At 46.3% G+C, this 16,895-nt stretch overlaps 1 protein-coding gene across 6 annotated transcripts in view; it reads left to right on the forward strand.

Annotated features, from left to right (window-relative positions):
- Window positions 1-16,895, forward strand: part of HMGCL (3-hydroxy-3-methylglutaryl-CoA lyase) — a 40,260-nt gene that overhangs the window by 9,689 nt on the left and 13,676 nt on the right. For 3 of the 6 annotated variants that reach the window (XM_023219679.3, XM_023219676.2, XM_023219677.2), the window contains exons 2-4: window positions 10,630-10,713; window positions 14,217-14,324; window positions 15,020-15,115. In XM_023219679.3, the coding sequence (XP_023075447.1) occupies window positions 10,645-10,713; window positions 14,217-14,324; window positions 15,020-15,115 (273 nt within the window). In that variant the 5' untranslated portion in view covers window positions 10,630-10,644. Of the gene's footprint in view, window positions 1-110; window positions 130-5,122; window positions 5,263-5,643; window positions 5,774-10,629; window positions 10,714-14,216; window positions 14,325-15,019; window positions 15,116-16,895 lie in introns of those variants that run through there. The other 3 variants (XM_023219678.2, XM_023219680.1, XM_023219675.2) reach the window with 3 other exon arrangements.

Below are 16,895 nucleotides of genomic sequence, written 5' to 3' on the forward strand. Positions count from 1 at the left end.
TTTTTGAGACAAAGGCTTGCTCTGTTGCCCAGACTGGAATGCAGTGGCGTGACCTTGGCTCACTGCAACTTCCCTGTCCAGCCTCAAGAGATCCTCCCACTTCAGCCTCTGGAGTACCTGGGACTACAGGTATGCATGCCACCATGCCCAGTTAATTTTTTTTGCAGAGATGAGGTTTCATCATACTGCCCAGGCTGATCTTAACTCGTGGGCTCCAGTGATCCTCCTGCCTCAGCCTCCCAAAGTGCTGGGATTACAAGCATGAGCCACCAAGCCTGGCCAATTTTTATTCTTCTGTTGCCTGTGTTTTTGGTGCCATATCTAAGAAATTATTGCCAGATCCAATGCTGTGAAGCTCTTTCCCCTACATATTTTTTCTTTTTAAAAAATCAACTTTTATTTTAGATACAGGAGGTACCTGTGCGGGTTTGTTACGTGGGTCTCTTGCATCCAGGTGGAGAGTACAGTACCCAATAGGCAGTTTTTCAAGCCATTCCCCCTCCCTACCCCATTCCCAGTAGTCTGCAATGTCTATTGTTCCCCTCCTCTTTTTTTTTTTGAGATGGAGTCTTCATCTGTCACCAGGCTGGAGTGCAGTGGCGCGATCTTGGCTCACTGCAACCTCCACGTCCAGGGTTCAAGCGATTCTCCTGCCTCAGCCTCCTGAGTAGCTGGGACTACAGGCACGCGCCACCACGCCCAGCTAATTTTTGTATTTTTAGTAGAGAGGGGGTTTTACCATGTTGGCCAGGATGGTCTTGATCTCTTGACATCGTGATCTGCCCACCTCGGTTTCCCAAAACGCTGGGATTACAGGCATGAGCCACTGCGCCGGGCCTTGTTTTGTTTTTTGAGACAGTCTCACTCTGTTGCCCAGGTTGGAGTACAGTAGCACAATCTCAGCTCACTGCAGCCTCTACCTCCTGAGTTCAAGCTATTCTCCTCCCTCAGCCACCCAATTAGCTGGGATTACAGGTGCCTGCTACCATACCCGGCTAATTTTTGTATTATTAGTAGAGATGGGGTTTCACCATGTAGGCCAGGCTCGTCTCAAACTCGTGAGCTCAAGTGATCCACCCATCTCAGCCTCCCAAAGTGCTGGGGTTACATGCATGAGCCACCACGCCTGGCCTATTGTTCCCACGTTTATGTCTGTGTGTGCTCAATGTTTAGCTCCCACTTATAAGTGAGAACATGTGGTATTTGGTTTTCTGTTCCTGAGTTAATTCACTTAGGATTACAGCCTCCAGCGCCATCCATGTTGTTGCAAAGAACATGATTTCATTATTTTTTATGACTGTGCTTTTTCCCCTACATTTTCTTCCAAGAGTCTTATAGTTTTCATTCTTATGGTTAGGCCTTTTACCCATTTTGAGTTAGGTTTTGTATATGGTATCAAGTAAGGGTCCAACTTTATTCTTTCACATGTGGATATCTAGTTTTCACAGCATAATTTGTTTACAAAGGCTGTCTTTCTCCATGGAATGATTTTGGCACCTTTGTCAAAAATCATTTGACCATATATACAAGACTTTGTATCTGGGCTCTCTATTTTACTTCATTGGTCTACATCTGTCTTTATTTCAGTACCACACTCTTTTGTTTACTATGGTAAGGTTTGAAATCAGGAAGTTTGAGTCCTCCAACTGTCCTTTTTCAAGATTGTTTTGGTTATTCAAGGGCCATTGAGATTCCATGTGAATTTTAGGCTGAATGTTTCTATTTCTGCAAAAAAATCCTTGGGATTTTAATAGGGAATGCATTCAACCTGTAGATCATTTTTGACAGTATTAACATTTTAACAATATTAAGTTTTCTTGGCCAGGTGCTGGGACTTACATCTTTAATCTCAACACTTTGGGGCACCAAGACAAGAAAGATCACTTGAGCCCAGGAGTTCAAGACCAGCCTGGGCAACATGGCAAGACCCTCGTTGGTACAAAAAATGTAAAACTTAACTGGGTGTGATGGCGCACGCATCAGTGGTCCCGGCTACTCAGGAGGCTGAGGTGGGAGGATGGCTTGAGCGCAGGAGATTGAGGCTACAGTGAGCTATGATTGCGCTATTATGCTCTAGCCTGGTCAAGAGAGTGAGTGAGACCCCATCTAAAAAAAAAAAAAAAGGCTGGGTGTGGTGGCTCACACCTGTAATCCCAGCACTTTGGGGAGGCCAAGGAGGGTGGACGACTTGAGTTAAGGAGTTGGAGACCAGCCTGGCCAACATGGTGAAACCCTGTCTCTACTAAAAGCACAAAAATTAGCTGGGCATGGTGGCAGGTGCCTGTAATCCCAGCTACTCGGGAGGCTGAGGCAGGAGAATTGCTTGAACCCAGGAGGTGGAGGTTGCAGTGAGCCGAGATTGCGCCACTGCACTCCAGCGCGGGCAACAGAGCGAGACTCTGTCTCAAAAAAATAATAAATAAATAAATATTAAAAATTTAAAAAACAAAGCAAAAGCAAACAAACTAAAAAAGAGTATTAAGCATTCCAATTCATGAACATGGGATGACCTACCACTATGTCTTCTTTAATTTTTTTCACCAATGGTTTATAATTTTCAGTATACAAGTCTTGAAAGTCATATTTTAAATAATACCATGCCAGTATGTTTGGGCCAACTACAGCCCTCTAGCACAGGTTTAAGAATTCTGTGGGTAATGCTCTGAGTGTCATGATAGAGAAAATTTCCAGTGCTGCTGAAACCTAACAGAATATGTATCATGTCTTGTTTTTTCTTTAGATAAAATCTGAGCTCCTTAAAGTCAAGGACAGTGCCTTCTCTGCCTTTCCTGAGAATACCAAAGACACACCAATTAGCATCCACCTAGTAACTACTTAAAAATGCAAATTTAGTCAGATTTCCTTGCTCTAAACCATTCAAAATCACTGCTATTAGGACAGCTGTTATTAGTGTGTTCACCAAAACCCTGCGGGACAGTTCCTGCCAAACTCTCCAGTCTTAGTAGGAAGTCCCTTTCCTACTCCCTCCCTGCTCTCCAATCATTCCAGCCTTCTTTTCATCTTGCTAAAAAGATGTTTTCAAACATTTCTGAGTGCAGCCCACAGAAAGAAATTTATTTTACATTGCAACCGTGTTGATATATATAATGAACAAAAGTTTTGCAAAGCAGTATTTAGCTTTACTACTTTTATACATTGTATTCTAATATTTTTCTTATTTATTGTATAGACTTGGGGTCTCACTTTATTGGCCAGAGTGGTCTTCAAGTCCTGACCTCAAGTGATCCTCTCACCTCAACCTCCCAAAGTGCTGGGATTATAAGTGTAAGCCACCGAACCCAGCCTTTTCTCTTTTATTATTTATTATTTTTATTTTTTAGATCATTCTTTTATAGAGCAATATTTTATATTCTGGGCCTAGAACAGTGGCTCACACCTGTAATCCCAGCACTTTGGGAGGCCGAGGAGGGTGAATTGCTTCAGCCTAGGAGTTCGAGATGAGCCAGGCCAACATGGTGAAACGCCCCCATCTCTAATAAAAATACAAACATTATCCAGGCACGGTGACGGGCACTTGTAATCCCAGCTACTTCAGAGGCTGAGGCAGGAGAATCACTTGAACCCTGAAGGCAGAGGTTGCAGTGAGCTAAGATCACACCACTGCACAGAGTTACCTGGGCAACAGATTGAGACTCTGTTTCAATCAATCAATCAATCAATCAAATTTTAGTTATTTATTTTTTTAAAAAGTTTGTACCCGCTAAATTGATACTGTGACTAATTAGTGGGGTACAACATATAGTTTGAAAAACAGTGCTCTGACTGGGGGCAGTGGCTCTTGCCTGTAATCCCAGAATTTTGGGAGGCCAAGGCGGGTGGACCACCTGAGGTCAGGAATTTGAGACCAACCTGGCCAACATGGTGAAACCCCGTTTCTACTAAAAACACTAAAATTAGCCAGGCGTGGTGGCGCACACCTGTAATCCCAGCTACTCGGGAGACTGAGGCACGAGAATCTCTTGAACCCGGGAGGTGGCGGGTGCAGTGAGTCGAGATCGCGCCACTGCACTCCAACCTGGGTGACAGAGTGAGACTCCATCTCAAAAAACAAAAAACAAAAAACAAAAACAAAATAAAAAACCAACCAAACACCAAAACAAAACAACACAAAAAACAGTATTCTAAGCGTTTTCTTTGCCTCAGGGCCATTGCGAATGCTACACCGTCTGGAAAGTTTTTATTGTATTCTCTTCACCTGGATAGATTTCTTTTTTCAGCCTTTCAGAAAGTACACCTAGATAGATTTTAATCATTTTTTTAAGGTGTGAAAGTCTAAGGATGCCCGACTCTCTGGAGCTGCCTGCCAGTGTTTGAATCCTGAAGATAGTGATGTGTGACTTAATACGTGCTAACAACTGGGAACAGTAAAGCTGCTTCTTACAGTGCAAGTTAGAAATGACACGACTGTTTGTGTAACTAGGAATATCTGTCTCTTCACAGCTCCCACACTCTAAACACAAGAAGCCACAGAATTTGGTTAATTTTTGTTCATGTTTTTGTTTGTTTGGTTTTGGTTTTTTTGTTTGTTTTTGACAGGCTCTCACTGTGTCGCCCAGGCTGGAGTTCAATGGCACGATCTCCACTCGCTGCAACCTCAGCATCCCAGGCTCAAACGATCCTCTTGCCTCAGCCCCCAATTAGCTGGAATTACAGGCATCGGCCACCATACCTACCTTTTTTTTTTTTTTTTTTTTTTTTGAGACGGAGTCTTGCTCTGTCGCCCAGGCTGGAGTGCAGTGGTGCGATCTCGGCTCACTGCAACCTCGCCTCCCGGGTTCAAACAATTCTGCCTCAGCCTCCCAAGTAGATGGGATTACAGGAGCCCACCACAGCGCCCGGCTAATTTTTTTTTTTAGTAGAGACGGGGGTTTCGCCATGTTAGCCAGGCTGGTCTCGAACTCCTGACCTCAGATGATCTACCCACCTCGGTCTCCCAAAGTGCTAGGTTTAACATGATGTCCAGGCTAATTCTGCTCATCTTTATATTCCCAGCGTCTCACTTGGCCTGGCAAGTAAGAGGCTCTCGGAATCAAATCGGAGAGAGGCTGGGGGTGGAGCCAGCTTCGGAAGTCACTGCGGAGGGGCGGGGAGAGGGCGGGGCGGAGGCGGGGCCTCGCCCAGCAGGCGGGCCGTAGGTCACGCGGGGCCTCGCTGGACTGCCGCGGGGCATACTGGGCCAAGATGGCAGCAATGACTAAGGCGCTTCCGCGGCGACTGGTGGGCTTGGCGTCCCTTCGGGCTGTAAGTGCCCCGAGTCCCGAGGCGGCGGCCCTGCCGGCAATCTGACTGTCAGGGTCGGGGGCTTGGCCCGTGGTGGATGCTCTCTTAGAGGCGAGGCCGGACAGCTCTCAGGCCAGAGTCGGGAGGGCGTTGGAGTCCTGGACCCTCCCTATTCCCCTCAAATCCTTTGAAGGGGATGGGAAAACTGAGGTCCGGAGAGCTGGAGTGATTTGTCTAGGTCATGGAGATCTGGGACGCCATCCTAGGCGTCCTTATTCCCCGCCCAGGGCCCTTTGCCCCTTCCTCTAATTGAGCTTCAGACCTCTCCAACTCTTCATTAGTGAAAATCACGAACACCCTTCCATTTCCCTCGCCTCCATTTCCAACTCTTGTTGCTTTTAGAGATGCTTGGGGAACTATCCCAGCGTACCGAGCGGGACTTGAGTTGACTGGAGCCAAGCTGTGATTCCCTTGGAATTGCACTTTTATCCTGTTCGATCCTGATGTTTCCCCTCTCCCATTCTCGGCGCAGGTAAAATGTAGGAGACCTAGCTGTATGGAACAGAAAAAATAAAAGCTCAAGCTAGGGTGTCCCAATAGTTCTGCCACTTTCTAGGCTTAATGACATAGTTATTTACTTTCTCTAAACTTCAGCTCTTTCATCTGTAAAACGGACAACATTCTCTTGGGGTTGTTTTGAGATTAGAGAAAATGTGAGTAATACAGTTGGCAGTGTTCTGGCTCCTAGCACGTGATCGGTCGGTGGTTGTATTTTTCCCTTAGAGAGTTAAGAAGGAGTTATAGCTGTACAGAGGGAAAAATACACACCTGGCACTGGGTCCCTCTCAGCCACGTTAATATCTTTACTGGGCCATTCACCTGCACCACCTGGTCATGTGTAAAATGAAGATGGCAATTCCAACTTAGAAAGTTAAGAAAATTAAACGAAATAGTAGATATTAATATGCTTTTAAGAAATATTTGGTGTAATGAGATGGCCATCTATGGGGTTCCAAGCATAGGAACCAGTATTAGTATTAGTACCAGATATGGGTTCAAGTCCAAGCTCTGTCACTTTCTAACTGTGATTTTTGGATAATCTTTCTGAGGCTTGGTTTCTTCATCTATAGAGTTGGGATAATAATAGTCCCTGCCTTGAGGTTCTAATGCCTGTGGTTTATTTTATTTTTATTTTTTCTGAGGCGGAGTCTTGCTCTGTCACCCAGGCTGGAGTGCAGTGGCCGGATCTCAGCTCACTGCAAGCTCCGCCTCCCGGGTTTACGCCATTCTCCTGCCTCAGCCTCCCGAGTAGCTGGGACTACAGGCGCCCGCCACCTCGCCCGGCTAGTTTTTGTATTTTTAGTAGAGACGGGGTTTCACCGTGTTAGCCAGGATGGTCTCGATCTCCTGACCTCGTGATCCGCCCGTCTCGGCCTCCCAAAGTGCTGGGATTACAGGCTTGAGCCACCACGCCCGGCCCATGCCTGTGGTTTAACACTGAGTTTAGTCAGTATTCGCTGTTAATGTTGATGTAGGTATACCATACCTCAAGACACTGTGGCACAGTACTTGTGTAGTTAGGGGGACCCTCTCTGAGCAGAGCTTTACAGAGGAGGAATGGGATGTTTAACCAGGAGAAGAGAAGACTGTGGACCGAACGGTGGTAAAGAGGCAACAGTGGCCCGGAGGTTAGGAGCTTGTGCTCTAGAGCCACACTGCCAGGTTTAGATGCTGCCTCAGTGACTAGCTCTCTCTGTCGCCTCAGGAAGGTTACTTAATCTCTTTGGGCCTCAGATTTCTTTTTTTTTTTTTTCCTGAGACAGAGTCTTGCTCTGTCATCTGTCACCCAGACTGGAGTGCAGTGGCGCAATCTCAACTCACTACGACCTCCAGCTCCCAGGTTCAAGCGATTCTCCTCTCAGCCTCCCGAGTGGGGCCTTAGATTTCTTACAGTAAAATGGGGATGACTATAGTTCCTACCTGATAAGATTGTTGAGACGACAATGTGGGTTAATATGTAAACGGCTCACCAGGCGTGGTGGCTCGTGCCTATAATCCTAGCACTTTGGGAGGCCAAGGTGGGTAGATCACTTGAGGTTGGGAGTTCGAGACTAGCCTGGCCAACCTGGTGAAACCCTGTCTCTACTAAAATACAAAAAATTAGCCAGGCATGGTGGTGTGCACCTGTAGTCCCAGCTACTTGGGAGGCTGAGGCAGGGAATCACTTGAACCCGGGAGGCAGAGGTTGCAGTGAGCTGAGATCACGTCACTACTCTCCAGCCTGGAGACAGAATGAGACTGTATCTCAAATAAATAAATATGTAAATGGCTCTTGTATGTGCCTGGCAAATGTTAAGTGTTTAAAAACTGTGAATTATTTTGTGAAGAGCTGTTACGGGGAAGGAAGTGTAATTGAGTTTATAATCTTCTAATAAAAGCAACTTGGAAGCAGGTTTTAGATTCTTTTTGTTTTTTGAGATGAAATCTCAGTCTTGTCCCCCAGGCTGGAGCGCAAGGGCGTAATCTTGGCTCACTGCAACCTCCTCTGGGTTCAAGCGATTCTTCTGCCTCAGCCTCCCGAGTAGCTGGGATTACAGTCGCCTGCCACCACGCCCAGCTAATTTATGTATTTTTGGTAGAGATGGGGCTTCACCATGTTGGCCAGGCTGGTCTCGGACTCCTGACTCAGGTGATCCGCCCACCTCGGCCTCCCAAAGTGCTGGGATTACAAGTGTGAGCCACCACGCTCGGCCTGAAGCAGGTTTTAGATTCTTTCAGCAACACTCAACTGTTATTTATCGAGCCCCTATTATGTCCCAGGGCCTTAGAAATACAGCATTGAATAAAACAAAGTCCCTGTCTCATGAAACTTATGTTCCAGTGAGATAGTTTTAGGGTGATATACTAGCAGAGGCTGAACAGCCCTGTTAGAGGGAGATTCAAGTTGCAGGGACCTTCCAATTTAGCCTGTTGACTTCATGAAATTCAGTGGCTTGTTGCCTTAGTCTCTCAAAAGCTTTGTTGGCTGAAACAAGGCCAGTCAGGTGAGTTGTACATGTTCCAGCTGCTTCCTATCAGGGAATTCCTGAGGGGCTTCAGGGGGTTGAGATCCTTAGCAGATTACACAGTGTGCCTCCCGCTTTGCCCCATTGTGGTATATTTATCCGGATTAAATCTATATAACAAAGTTGATTTGAAAAGTTACAGTATCAAGATAGGTAGAGGGAAGAGGGAAAAAAAAGTCTTGTGTTACTTGATAGGGAAGACTAAGGTTTGGAGCAGACTTTATATAGAGGAGACTCAAGGCATTTTGTAAAAAATGTTTTCAGCTACTGGGGGTGTCACCTCCCCTTAGACCCATTCTTGTCATCATCCAGCCTATGACTGTAACAGAATAGAGCCCTCCTGCATCTCACCCACACCGCGAAAAGTCCAGGACTGACTGTTCCTCCCCACACTCAGTAATTGCTCTCTTCTGGGACAGCTATGTCCTTCATGGTTTGTTATTTTAATAACTTTAAAGAGTGCCTACTTTGTACCAAACACAGTGCCAAACACTAGGGATGAAGTGGAGTTGGGACAGACAAGGTCCCTCAAAGAGCTTATGTTCTACTGGAAGAGACATTGAGTAGGCATTCTTTATCGTGCTTTGAAGGAAATAATTACAGCTCTGCAATAGAAAATAATGGGGGTGCAAAGAGAGGCAGCTTTGCAAAGGGTGGTCAGAGGAAGCCTCTCTGCAACTGAAAGATGAGAGAGAGATGTGAGAAGAGCTAGGTTTTTTTTTTTTTTAAAGCCAGATAAGCAGCCTTGGGGCAGAAGGAAGAGAAGGCAGGGAGCTTAGCAACCTGTTGGGTGAAGGTTGGGAGTGGACAGTAGGGGCAAGTGATGATTCCAGGAGGTCAGAGGAGCCAACTCATACAGAGTCTTTTCTTTTTTTAATTGGAAAGCATCAAGTGACATATAGAGTCAGTTAATTTTTTTTTTTTTTTTTTGAGATGGTCTTGCTCTGTTGACCAGGCTGGAGTGTAGTGGCACAGTCATAGCTCACTGCAGCCTCCACCTTCTGGGCTCAAGCGATTCTCCCACCTCAGCCTCTTGAGTAGCTGGGACTACAGGTCCATTCCACAGCACCTGGCTAATTTTTCTATTTTTAGTAGAGACAGGGTTTCTTCATGTTGGCCAGGCTGGTCTCAAACCTCTAGCCTCAAGTGATCTGCCTGCCTTGGCCTCCCAAAGTGCTGGGATTACAGGCATGAGCCACAGTGCCTGGCCTTTTGTTTTCTGTTTTTTGTTTTTTTTTGAGATGGAGTCTTGCTCTGTCACCCAAGATGGAGTACAGTGGCACGATCTTGGCTCACTGCAACTTCCGCCTCCCTGGTTCAAGCGATTCTCCTGCCTTAGCCTCTTGAGTAGCTGGAATTATGGGCATGCACCACCACACCTGGCTATTTTTTGTATATTTTTAGTAGAGATGGGGTTTCACCATGTTGGTCAGGCTGGTCTCAAACTTCTGATGTCAAGTGGTCGCCTGCCTCAGCCTCCCAAAGTACTGGGATTACAGGCATGAGCCACTGCCCCCCACTGCAATACCCAGCCTTTTTAAACTACTTCTGACGTATGTACAGCAGCATACAGAGTCCTGTAGGCCATGGTGAATAGGTGAAAGGGATGAATGAAGTTCTGACTTAAGCAGTAGGGTACATGCGATGCCTTTTACAGAGATGGAAAGGATGGAGTCAGACGGGCTTTAGGAGAAATTAGAGTTCTGTTTCAGGACTGCTAAATTGAAGAGATGCAAATAGAGCCGTCAGGTAGGCTGTGGAAAAGGAGTCCAGACTTCAGAGGAGAACCTGTACTGGGAGCATGAATCTCTTGCTTGTTCCTGTTACTAAGTGAAATATTTTTTTTTGTTCTTTTTTTTTTTTTTTTTTTTTGAGGCAGAGTCTCGCTCTGTCGCCCAGACTGGAGTGCAGTGGCCGGATCTCAGCTCACTGCAAGCTCCGCCTTCCGGGTTTACGACATTCTCCTGCCTCAGCCTCCCAAGTAGCTGGGACTACAGGCGCCCGCCACCTCGCCCGGCTAGTTTTTGTATTTTTAGTAGAGACGGGGTTTCACCGTGTTAGCCAGGATGGTCTCGATCTCCTGACCTCGTGATCCGCCCGTCTCGGCCTCCCAAAGTGCTGGGATTACAGGCTTGAGCCACCACGCCCGGCCATATTTTTTTTTGTTCTTAATTCTAAAATAGACCAAATGTGAATTAAATGGTGAGAAATATTTCTTCTTGTGTCATTATTAGTGAAGACAGATCCATTCTTTCATATTGGTCTCCCTGGGAATTGTGGCAATCTCTTCCTCATACTTTTTGTTTCCTCTTTTAAACCAAAGGTCAGCACCTCATCTATGGACACGTTACCAAAGCGAGTGAAAATTGTGGAAGTTGGTCCCCGAGATGGTCTACAAAATGAAAAGGTAAAGGTGGAAATGAGCCAGAAAAGTGTTTCAAGCATCTGCTTTGAGTGTATAACGTGTGGTAGGTGCAATGGCAGTGGACAGAGCTATGCAAGATGTGATTCCTCTGCACAAGTTAGGGGAGAGTAGAGGAGGCCAAACAGGGACAGGCATCTGTGACAGTTAAATGATCTAAAATGGTGGGGCAAGCTGGGTGGGTGGCTCATGTCTGTCATCGCTAATTACTTGGGAGGCTGAGGTGGGAGGATGGTTTGAGCCCAGGAGTTTGAGACCAGTCTGGGCAACATAGCAAGACTCCATCTTATTAAAAAATATATATATATATACATAAATTGAATGGTGGTGCAACAGGTTTGGTGTCCCCAGGTCCACAGCCCAGTGGGGTGGGGTAGGTGGTGTGGAGTGAAGGTGAGGGCATACCTTTAGACCCAGCAATTCCATGTAATGGGATTTATCCAAAGCAAGTCATGAAGGCCAAATGTAGAGATTTAGCCTTGGAGGTGTTCCTTACGAACCTGTTGGTAAGCGCAGAACTGTTGGAAACAACCTAAATGTTTCATATGAGGAAAGTTGGATCAGATACATTATGGACTTCTTATAAAATGAAATATGAAGCCATTAATAACATAGGTATATGTAAAGTGACTCAAGCAGGTTATAAAAGAGTGCGTGTGGCTGGGCATGGTGGTGGCTCATGCCTGTAATCCCAGCGCTTCAGGAGGCTGAGGCAGGCAGATCACTTGAAGCTGGGAGTTTGAGACCAGGCTGGCCAATATAGTGAAACCCTGTCTCTACTTTAAAAAAAAAAAAAAAAAAAAAATTAGCTGGGTGTGATGGTGCACACCTGTAATCCTAAGGCTGAGGCACGAGAATTACTTGAACCCGGAAGGCAGAGGTTGTAGTGAGTCGAGATCGTGCCACTGTACTCCATCCTGGGTGACAGAGCACGATTCTGTCTCCAAACAAAAATAGTGCATGTGCGTGTTTGTGTGTGTGTGTGTGTGTGTGTGTGTGTGTTTGGGCGGGGAGACAGCGTCTCACTCTGTCACCCAGGCTGGAGTGCAATGGCACAATCTTGGCTCACCGCATCCTCCACCTTCCCGGTTCAAGTGATTCTCCTGCCTCAGCCTTCTGAGTAGCGAGGATTACAGAACTTCGCCACCATGCCCAGGTAATTTTTGTATTTTTAGTAGAGACGAAGTTTCACCAGGTTGGCCAGGCTGGTCTTGAACTCCCAACCTCAGGTGATCCACCTGCCTCGGCCTCCCAAAGTGCTGAGATTACAGGCATGAGCCACTGTGCCCTGCCATGTATTTTTTTATCTTACACTTTTATGTAAGAAGAAAAAAGTTTATATACATAACGGGAACATTTATCTACACTAGGACCTAGACCAGCACTTTCTGTGAAGATGGAAATATTCTGGATGTGAGATTTTCCATGTGGTGGCCACTACACCCATGTGGCCCTTGAGAACTTGAGATGTGACTAGTGTAGCCAAGGAATTGAATTTTTATTTTTACACAATTTTTATTAAATTGAAATAACCACATGTGACTAGTGACATACTGGACTGCACGGATCTAGAAAGTTACACACCGGGGTGTTAATAGTGTTATCACTGGGAGGTTCTAAGGGTAGTTTTCTTTTGTTTTTGGCATGTTTTTCTGAAAGAATCATATATTGATTATTTTTCAATAAGAAAAGCAAAAAGCTTTCTTTCCTTTTTTTTTTTCTTTTAGCACATCCATCCTAGCTTTAATAGTGAGTGCTTGTTGGAAACAATAGTGTGTAAGTTCCCGGAGGGCAGAATCCTGTCTGTTCTGCTTACCACTATATCCCTGGCACCTAGCACAATGCCTAGAACATGGAAGGCTTTTCAAAAATTATTTGACAGGCTGGGCATGATGCCTGTAATACTGGCACTTTGGGAGGCTGAGGCAGGCGGATCACCTGAGGTCAGGAGTTTGAGACCAGCCTGGCCAACATGGTAAAACCTCATCTCTACTAAAATAAATGAGCCATGGTGGTGGCATGTGCATGTAATCCCAGCTACTCTGGAGGCTGAGGCAGGAGAATTGCTTGAACTCGGAAGGTGGAGGTTGCAGTGAGCCGAGATTGTGCCTCTGTACTCCAGCCTGAGCAATAGAGCGAGACTCCATCTCAAAAAAAAAAAATATATATATATATGTGTGTGTGTGTGTGTGTGTGTGTGTGTATGGAATAGATTAAGTTAGAGCAGTGGGAGAGAAATTGGAAAAGGCAGGCAAGGGGAGGACCTAGCGAGAAGGGCCTGGAGTTTTTTTGTGTGTTCTTTTTGTTTGAGACAGGGTCTTGCTCTGTGTCACTCAGTGCAGTGGCACAATTATTGTTCACTGCAGCCTTGACTTTCCAGGGTCCAGCGATCCTCCCACCTCAGCCTTCTGAGTAGCTGAATCACACACGTGCCACCATGCCTGGCTAACTTTTGTATTTTTCGCCATGTTGCCCAGGCTGGTCTCAAACTCCTAAGCTTAAACAATCTACCTGCCTCAGCCTCCCAAAGTGCTGGGATTACAGGCGTGAGCCAATGTGTCCTCCTGGACCTGGAGTTCTTACAATTTTTTGCCTAATCCTGTAAATCTTAGGGAGCCATAGAAAGCTTTCGATGCAGGAGAATGGAAGATTGGAAGCTGCATTTTAGGAGGATTCCTGTGTACGATGAATTAGTGGCATGAGACCATGCCATGTTATATACAGAATAATGATGGTAGATTTGGAAAGAGGAATCCATGGAATCTGGTGAGCTACTGGACATGGTAGGGAGGAGGATAAAGAAGCTGTACGCTGGGCCGGGCGCGGTGGCTCAAGCCTGTAATCCCAGCACTTTGGGAGGCTGAGACGGGTGGATCACGAGGTCAGGAGATCGAGACCATCCTGGCTAACCCAGTGAAACCCCGTCTCTACTAAAAAATACAAAAAAAAAAAAAAACTAGCCAGGCGAGGTGGCAGGTGCCTGTAGTCCCAGCTACTCAGGAGGCTGAGGCAGGAGAATGGCGTAAACCCGGGAGGCGGAGCTTGCAGTGAGCCGAGATGCGGCCACTGCACTCCAGCCTGGGCGACAGAGCGAGACTCCGTCTCAAAAAAAAAAAAAAAAAAAAAAAAAAATGAAGCTGTATGCTGAACACATGAGGCTGAAGTCCTATGCCAGTTGGGAGACAGAAGAGAGGAGGGTGTGATACTTTCGGGGCCCCATCCCATACCCCCCAGAGGGTTAGTCATCTCTGCCCTTTCAGGCCGTCACACATTGCTCTCAATTTGTTTATGATGGGATTATAAATTAACACACATTTACTTATGGGAAAACCTGCATGGCAGAATAATGTTTCCATGTGAATAACTCTTTTTCAGGTGAGAAGCTGCATTCACTGCAAAAAATTATCTATAGTACTTGAACTAACAGGTACTGCATTCTGAGGCTGTTTTAATACTAACTTTGCTGACCTGGTGTTTCTCCACTATAGAATATCGTATCTACTCCACTGAAAATCAAGCTGATAGACATGCTTTCTGAAGCAGGACTCTCTGTTATAGAAGCCACCAGCTTTGTGTCTCCTAAGTGGGTTCCCCAGGTGAGCCCTAGCCCTCAATGAGAGGCCTTTCTCCAGGGATGAAAAGTTTTCCATTTGCCTTTGAAGCAAGTAGAAGTCCAGAACATAGGTTTCCAAGCCCCTGGCTTTGAGAGGTCTCAGGTGATTCATAGCACTGTGTTGCAGCAAAAGAACATGGCCCAGGATTCAGGGCCTTGGGTTCAGTCTTGGCTCTGCTCATCTGACTTGCTTAGTGACATTGCTAAGGCCTTTCCCCTCCTCGATATTAGAGATGACCTCTTCTAGCCCTAAAGTCTAAGACCGTCTATGCCTGTCTGTGGTTTCTTTGTTTGTAAAAGAGGAAGACTGACAACTCCTGCTTCACAAAGATAGTTAAGTAGAGAAGATACATCCTGTTACAAAGGAGTGTTTAACACAGAGCTGAGCTCAGTGCCTGGTCCAGAGTACGTTCTCAATAAATGGCTGGTAGTAGTATTCCTGCTGTTTCTGCATATGTAAAGCTGGCAGTATGGGCCCTGTGGAGAAATTGGGATCTCACCCAAACCACGGGCCCTTGGGACTCAGCAGCAGTCAAACAGTGAAAGTATTGGAGAGACTCAGCTCTGCAGAAGGAATTACTCTCTAAGAGTTCTGGAGATCAGAGGCTTAGGTTTTCTCTAACTGAACTCTCTGCCTGCTCTTGGTGATGACTTGACAGTGTCTCCCTTGGTTCCTAGATGGCTGACCATGCTGAAGTCTTGAAGGGCATTCAGAAGTTTCCTGGCATCACCTACCCAGTCCTGACCCCCAATTTGAAAGGCTTCGAGGCAGCGGTAAGAGGATAGCTTGGTGGTGGGGGCTCCTGAAATGAGATTGATGGCATTGGTCCCTGCCTTGTCTTGGGGCCTCAGTCCCCTGTCCTAGGATGTCCATCTGAACAGCTTGTCTGTCAGCCAGACCGTGGGGCAGACCTGGCCCTGCCACTCACTGCTCTGTGATCTTGACAAGTTGACAAGCCTATAAAATAGGGCTAAATGATAATACCTGAAGTTGTGAGCATTTCAGAAGATAGGATGCATGTACATTGCTTAGCAAGAGCCTGATAAAAGGTAACTGCTTAATAAGTGATAGCTCTTTTGATTATCCACTTCTTTAGAGAAAGGTAACCAAGCTCTCCACAAGTTTCAACAGTAGTTGCTGGCATCTGCCAACTTTCTTACAATTTTAGACAAGAACATCTTTGGAGATGTCGGTTCTGGATTTAGGCAAAAACCTTTATTTGGCTGGGCACAGTGGCTCACATCTATAATCCCAGCACTTTGGGAGGCTGAGGCAGGAGGACAGCTTGAGGCCAGAAACTTGAGACCAGCTTGAGACCAGCCTTATGGACCAGACCATAAGGAGACCTTGTCTCTACAAAAAAAAAAAAAAAAAAAAAAGAAAGAAAAAAAAAATTAATTAGCTGGCTGTGATGGCATGCACCTGTAGTCCTAGCTACTCAGGAGACTGAGGCACAGGATGGCTTGAGACAAGGAGTTCAAGGCTGCAGTGAGCCACGATAACACTGCTGCACTCATCCAGCCCGGGTGACAGAGCAAGAAAAAAAAAAAAGCGTTTTCTCAAGAGTGACTTCCAGGGTGGTGATGACAGTGGTGGTGGTTTCTGTGGGGAAAGTCAGTTTTTTTTTTTTTTTTTTTTTTTTGAGACGGAGTCTCGCTCTGTAGCCTGGGCTGAAGTGGCCGGATCTCAGCTCACTGCAAGCTCCGCCTCCCGGGTTTACGCCATTCTCCTGCCTCAGCCTCCTGAGTAGCTGGGACTACAGGCGCCCGCCACATCGCCCGGCTAGTTTTTTTGTATTTTTTTAGTAGAGACGGGGTTTCACCGTGTTAGCCAGGATGGTCTCGATCTCCTGACCTCGTGATCCACCCGTCTCGGCCTCCCAAAGTGCTGGGATTACAGGCTTGAGCCACCGCACCCGGCCTGTTTTTTTTTAATTAAGAGAAATTACTATGTTTGTTTCATACTGCTACTGTAAGAAAGCACTACAGGCTGGGCTCAGTGGCTCACGCCTGTAATCCCAGCACTTTGGGAGGCCAAGGTGGGCAGATCATGAGGTCAGGAGATCGAGACCATCCTGGCTAACACAGTGGAACCCCATCTCTACTAAAAATATAAAAAATTAGCCGGGCATAGTGGCAGGCGCCTGTAATCCTAGCTACTCGGGAGGCTGAGGCAGCAGAATCACTTGAACCCAGAAGGCGGAGGTTGCAGTGAGCCAAGACCATGCCACTGCATTCCAGCCTGGGTGACAGAGCAAAACTCTGTCTCAAAAAAAAAAAAACACTACAAATTGGGTGGCTTAAAACAACAGGAATTTATTCTCTCACAGTTCTGGAGGCCAGAAGTCCCAAATCAAGGTGTCAGCAGGATTGGTTCCTTCTGAGGCCTCTGGGAGAATCTGTCCCATGCCTCTCTACTGGGTTCCGGTGGTGGCCAGCAGTCCGTGGCATTGCCTGGCTTGTGGATGCATCTCTCCAGTCTCTGCCTCCATCTTCCCAGGGCCACATTTTCTGTGTCTCTGTGTCTTTACATGGCCATCTTTTGTTTTTGTTT

Source organism: Piliocolobus tephrosceles, chromosome 1, assembly GCF_002776525.5.
Source record: "Piliocolobus tephrosceles isolate RC106 chromosome 1, ASM277652v3, whole genome shotgun sequence".
Taxonomy (NCBI): Eukaryota; Metazoa; Chordata; class Mammalia; order Primates; family Cercopithecidae; genus Piliocolobus; species Piliocolobus tephrosceles.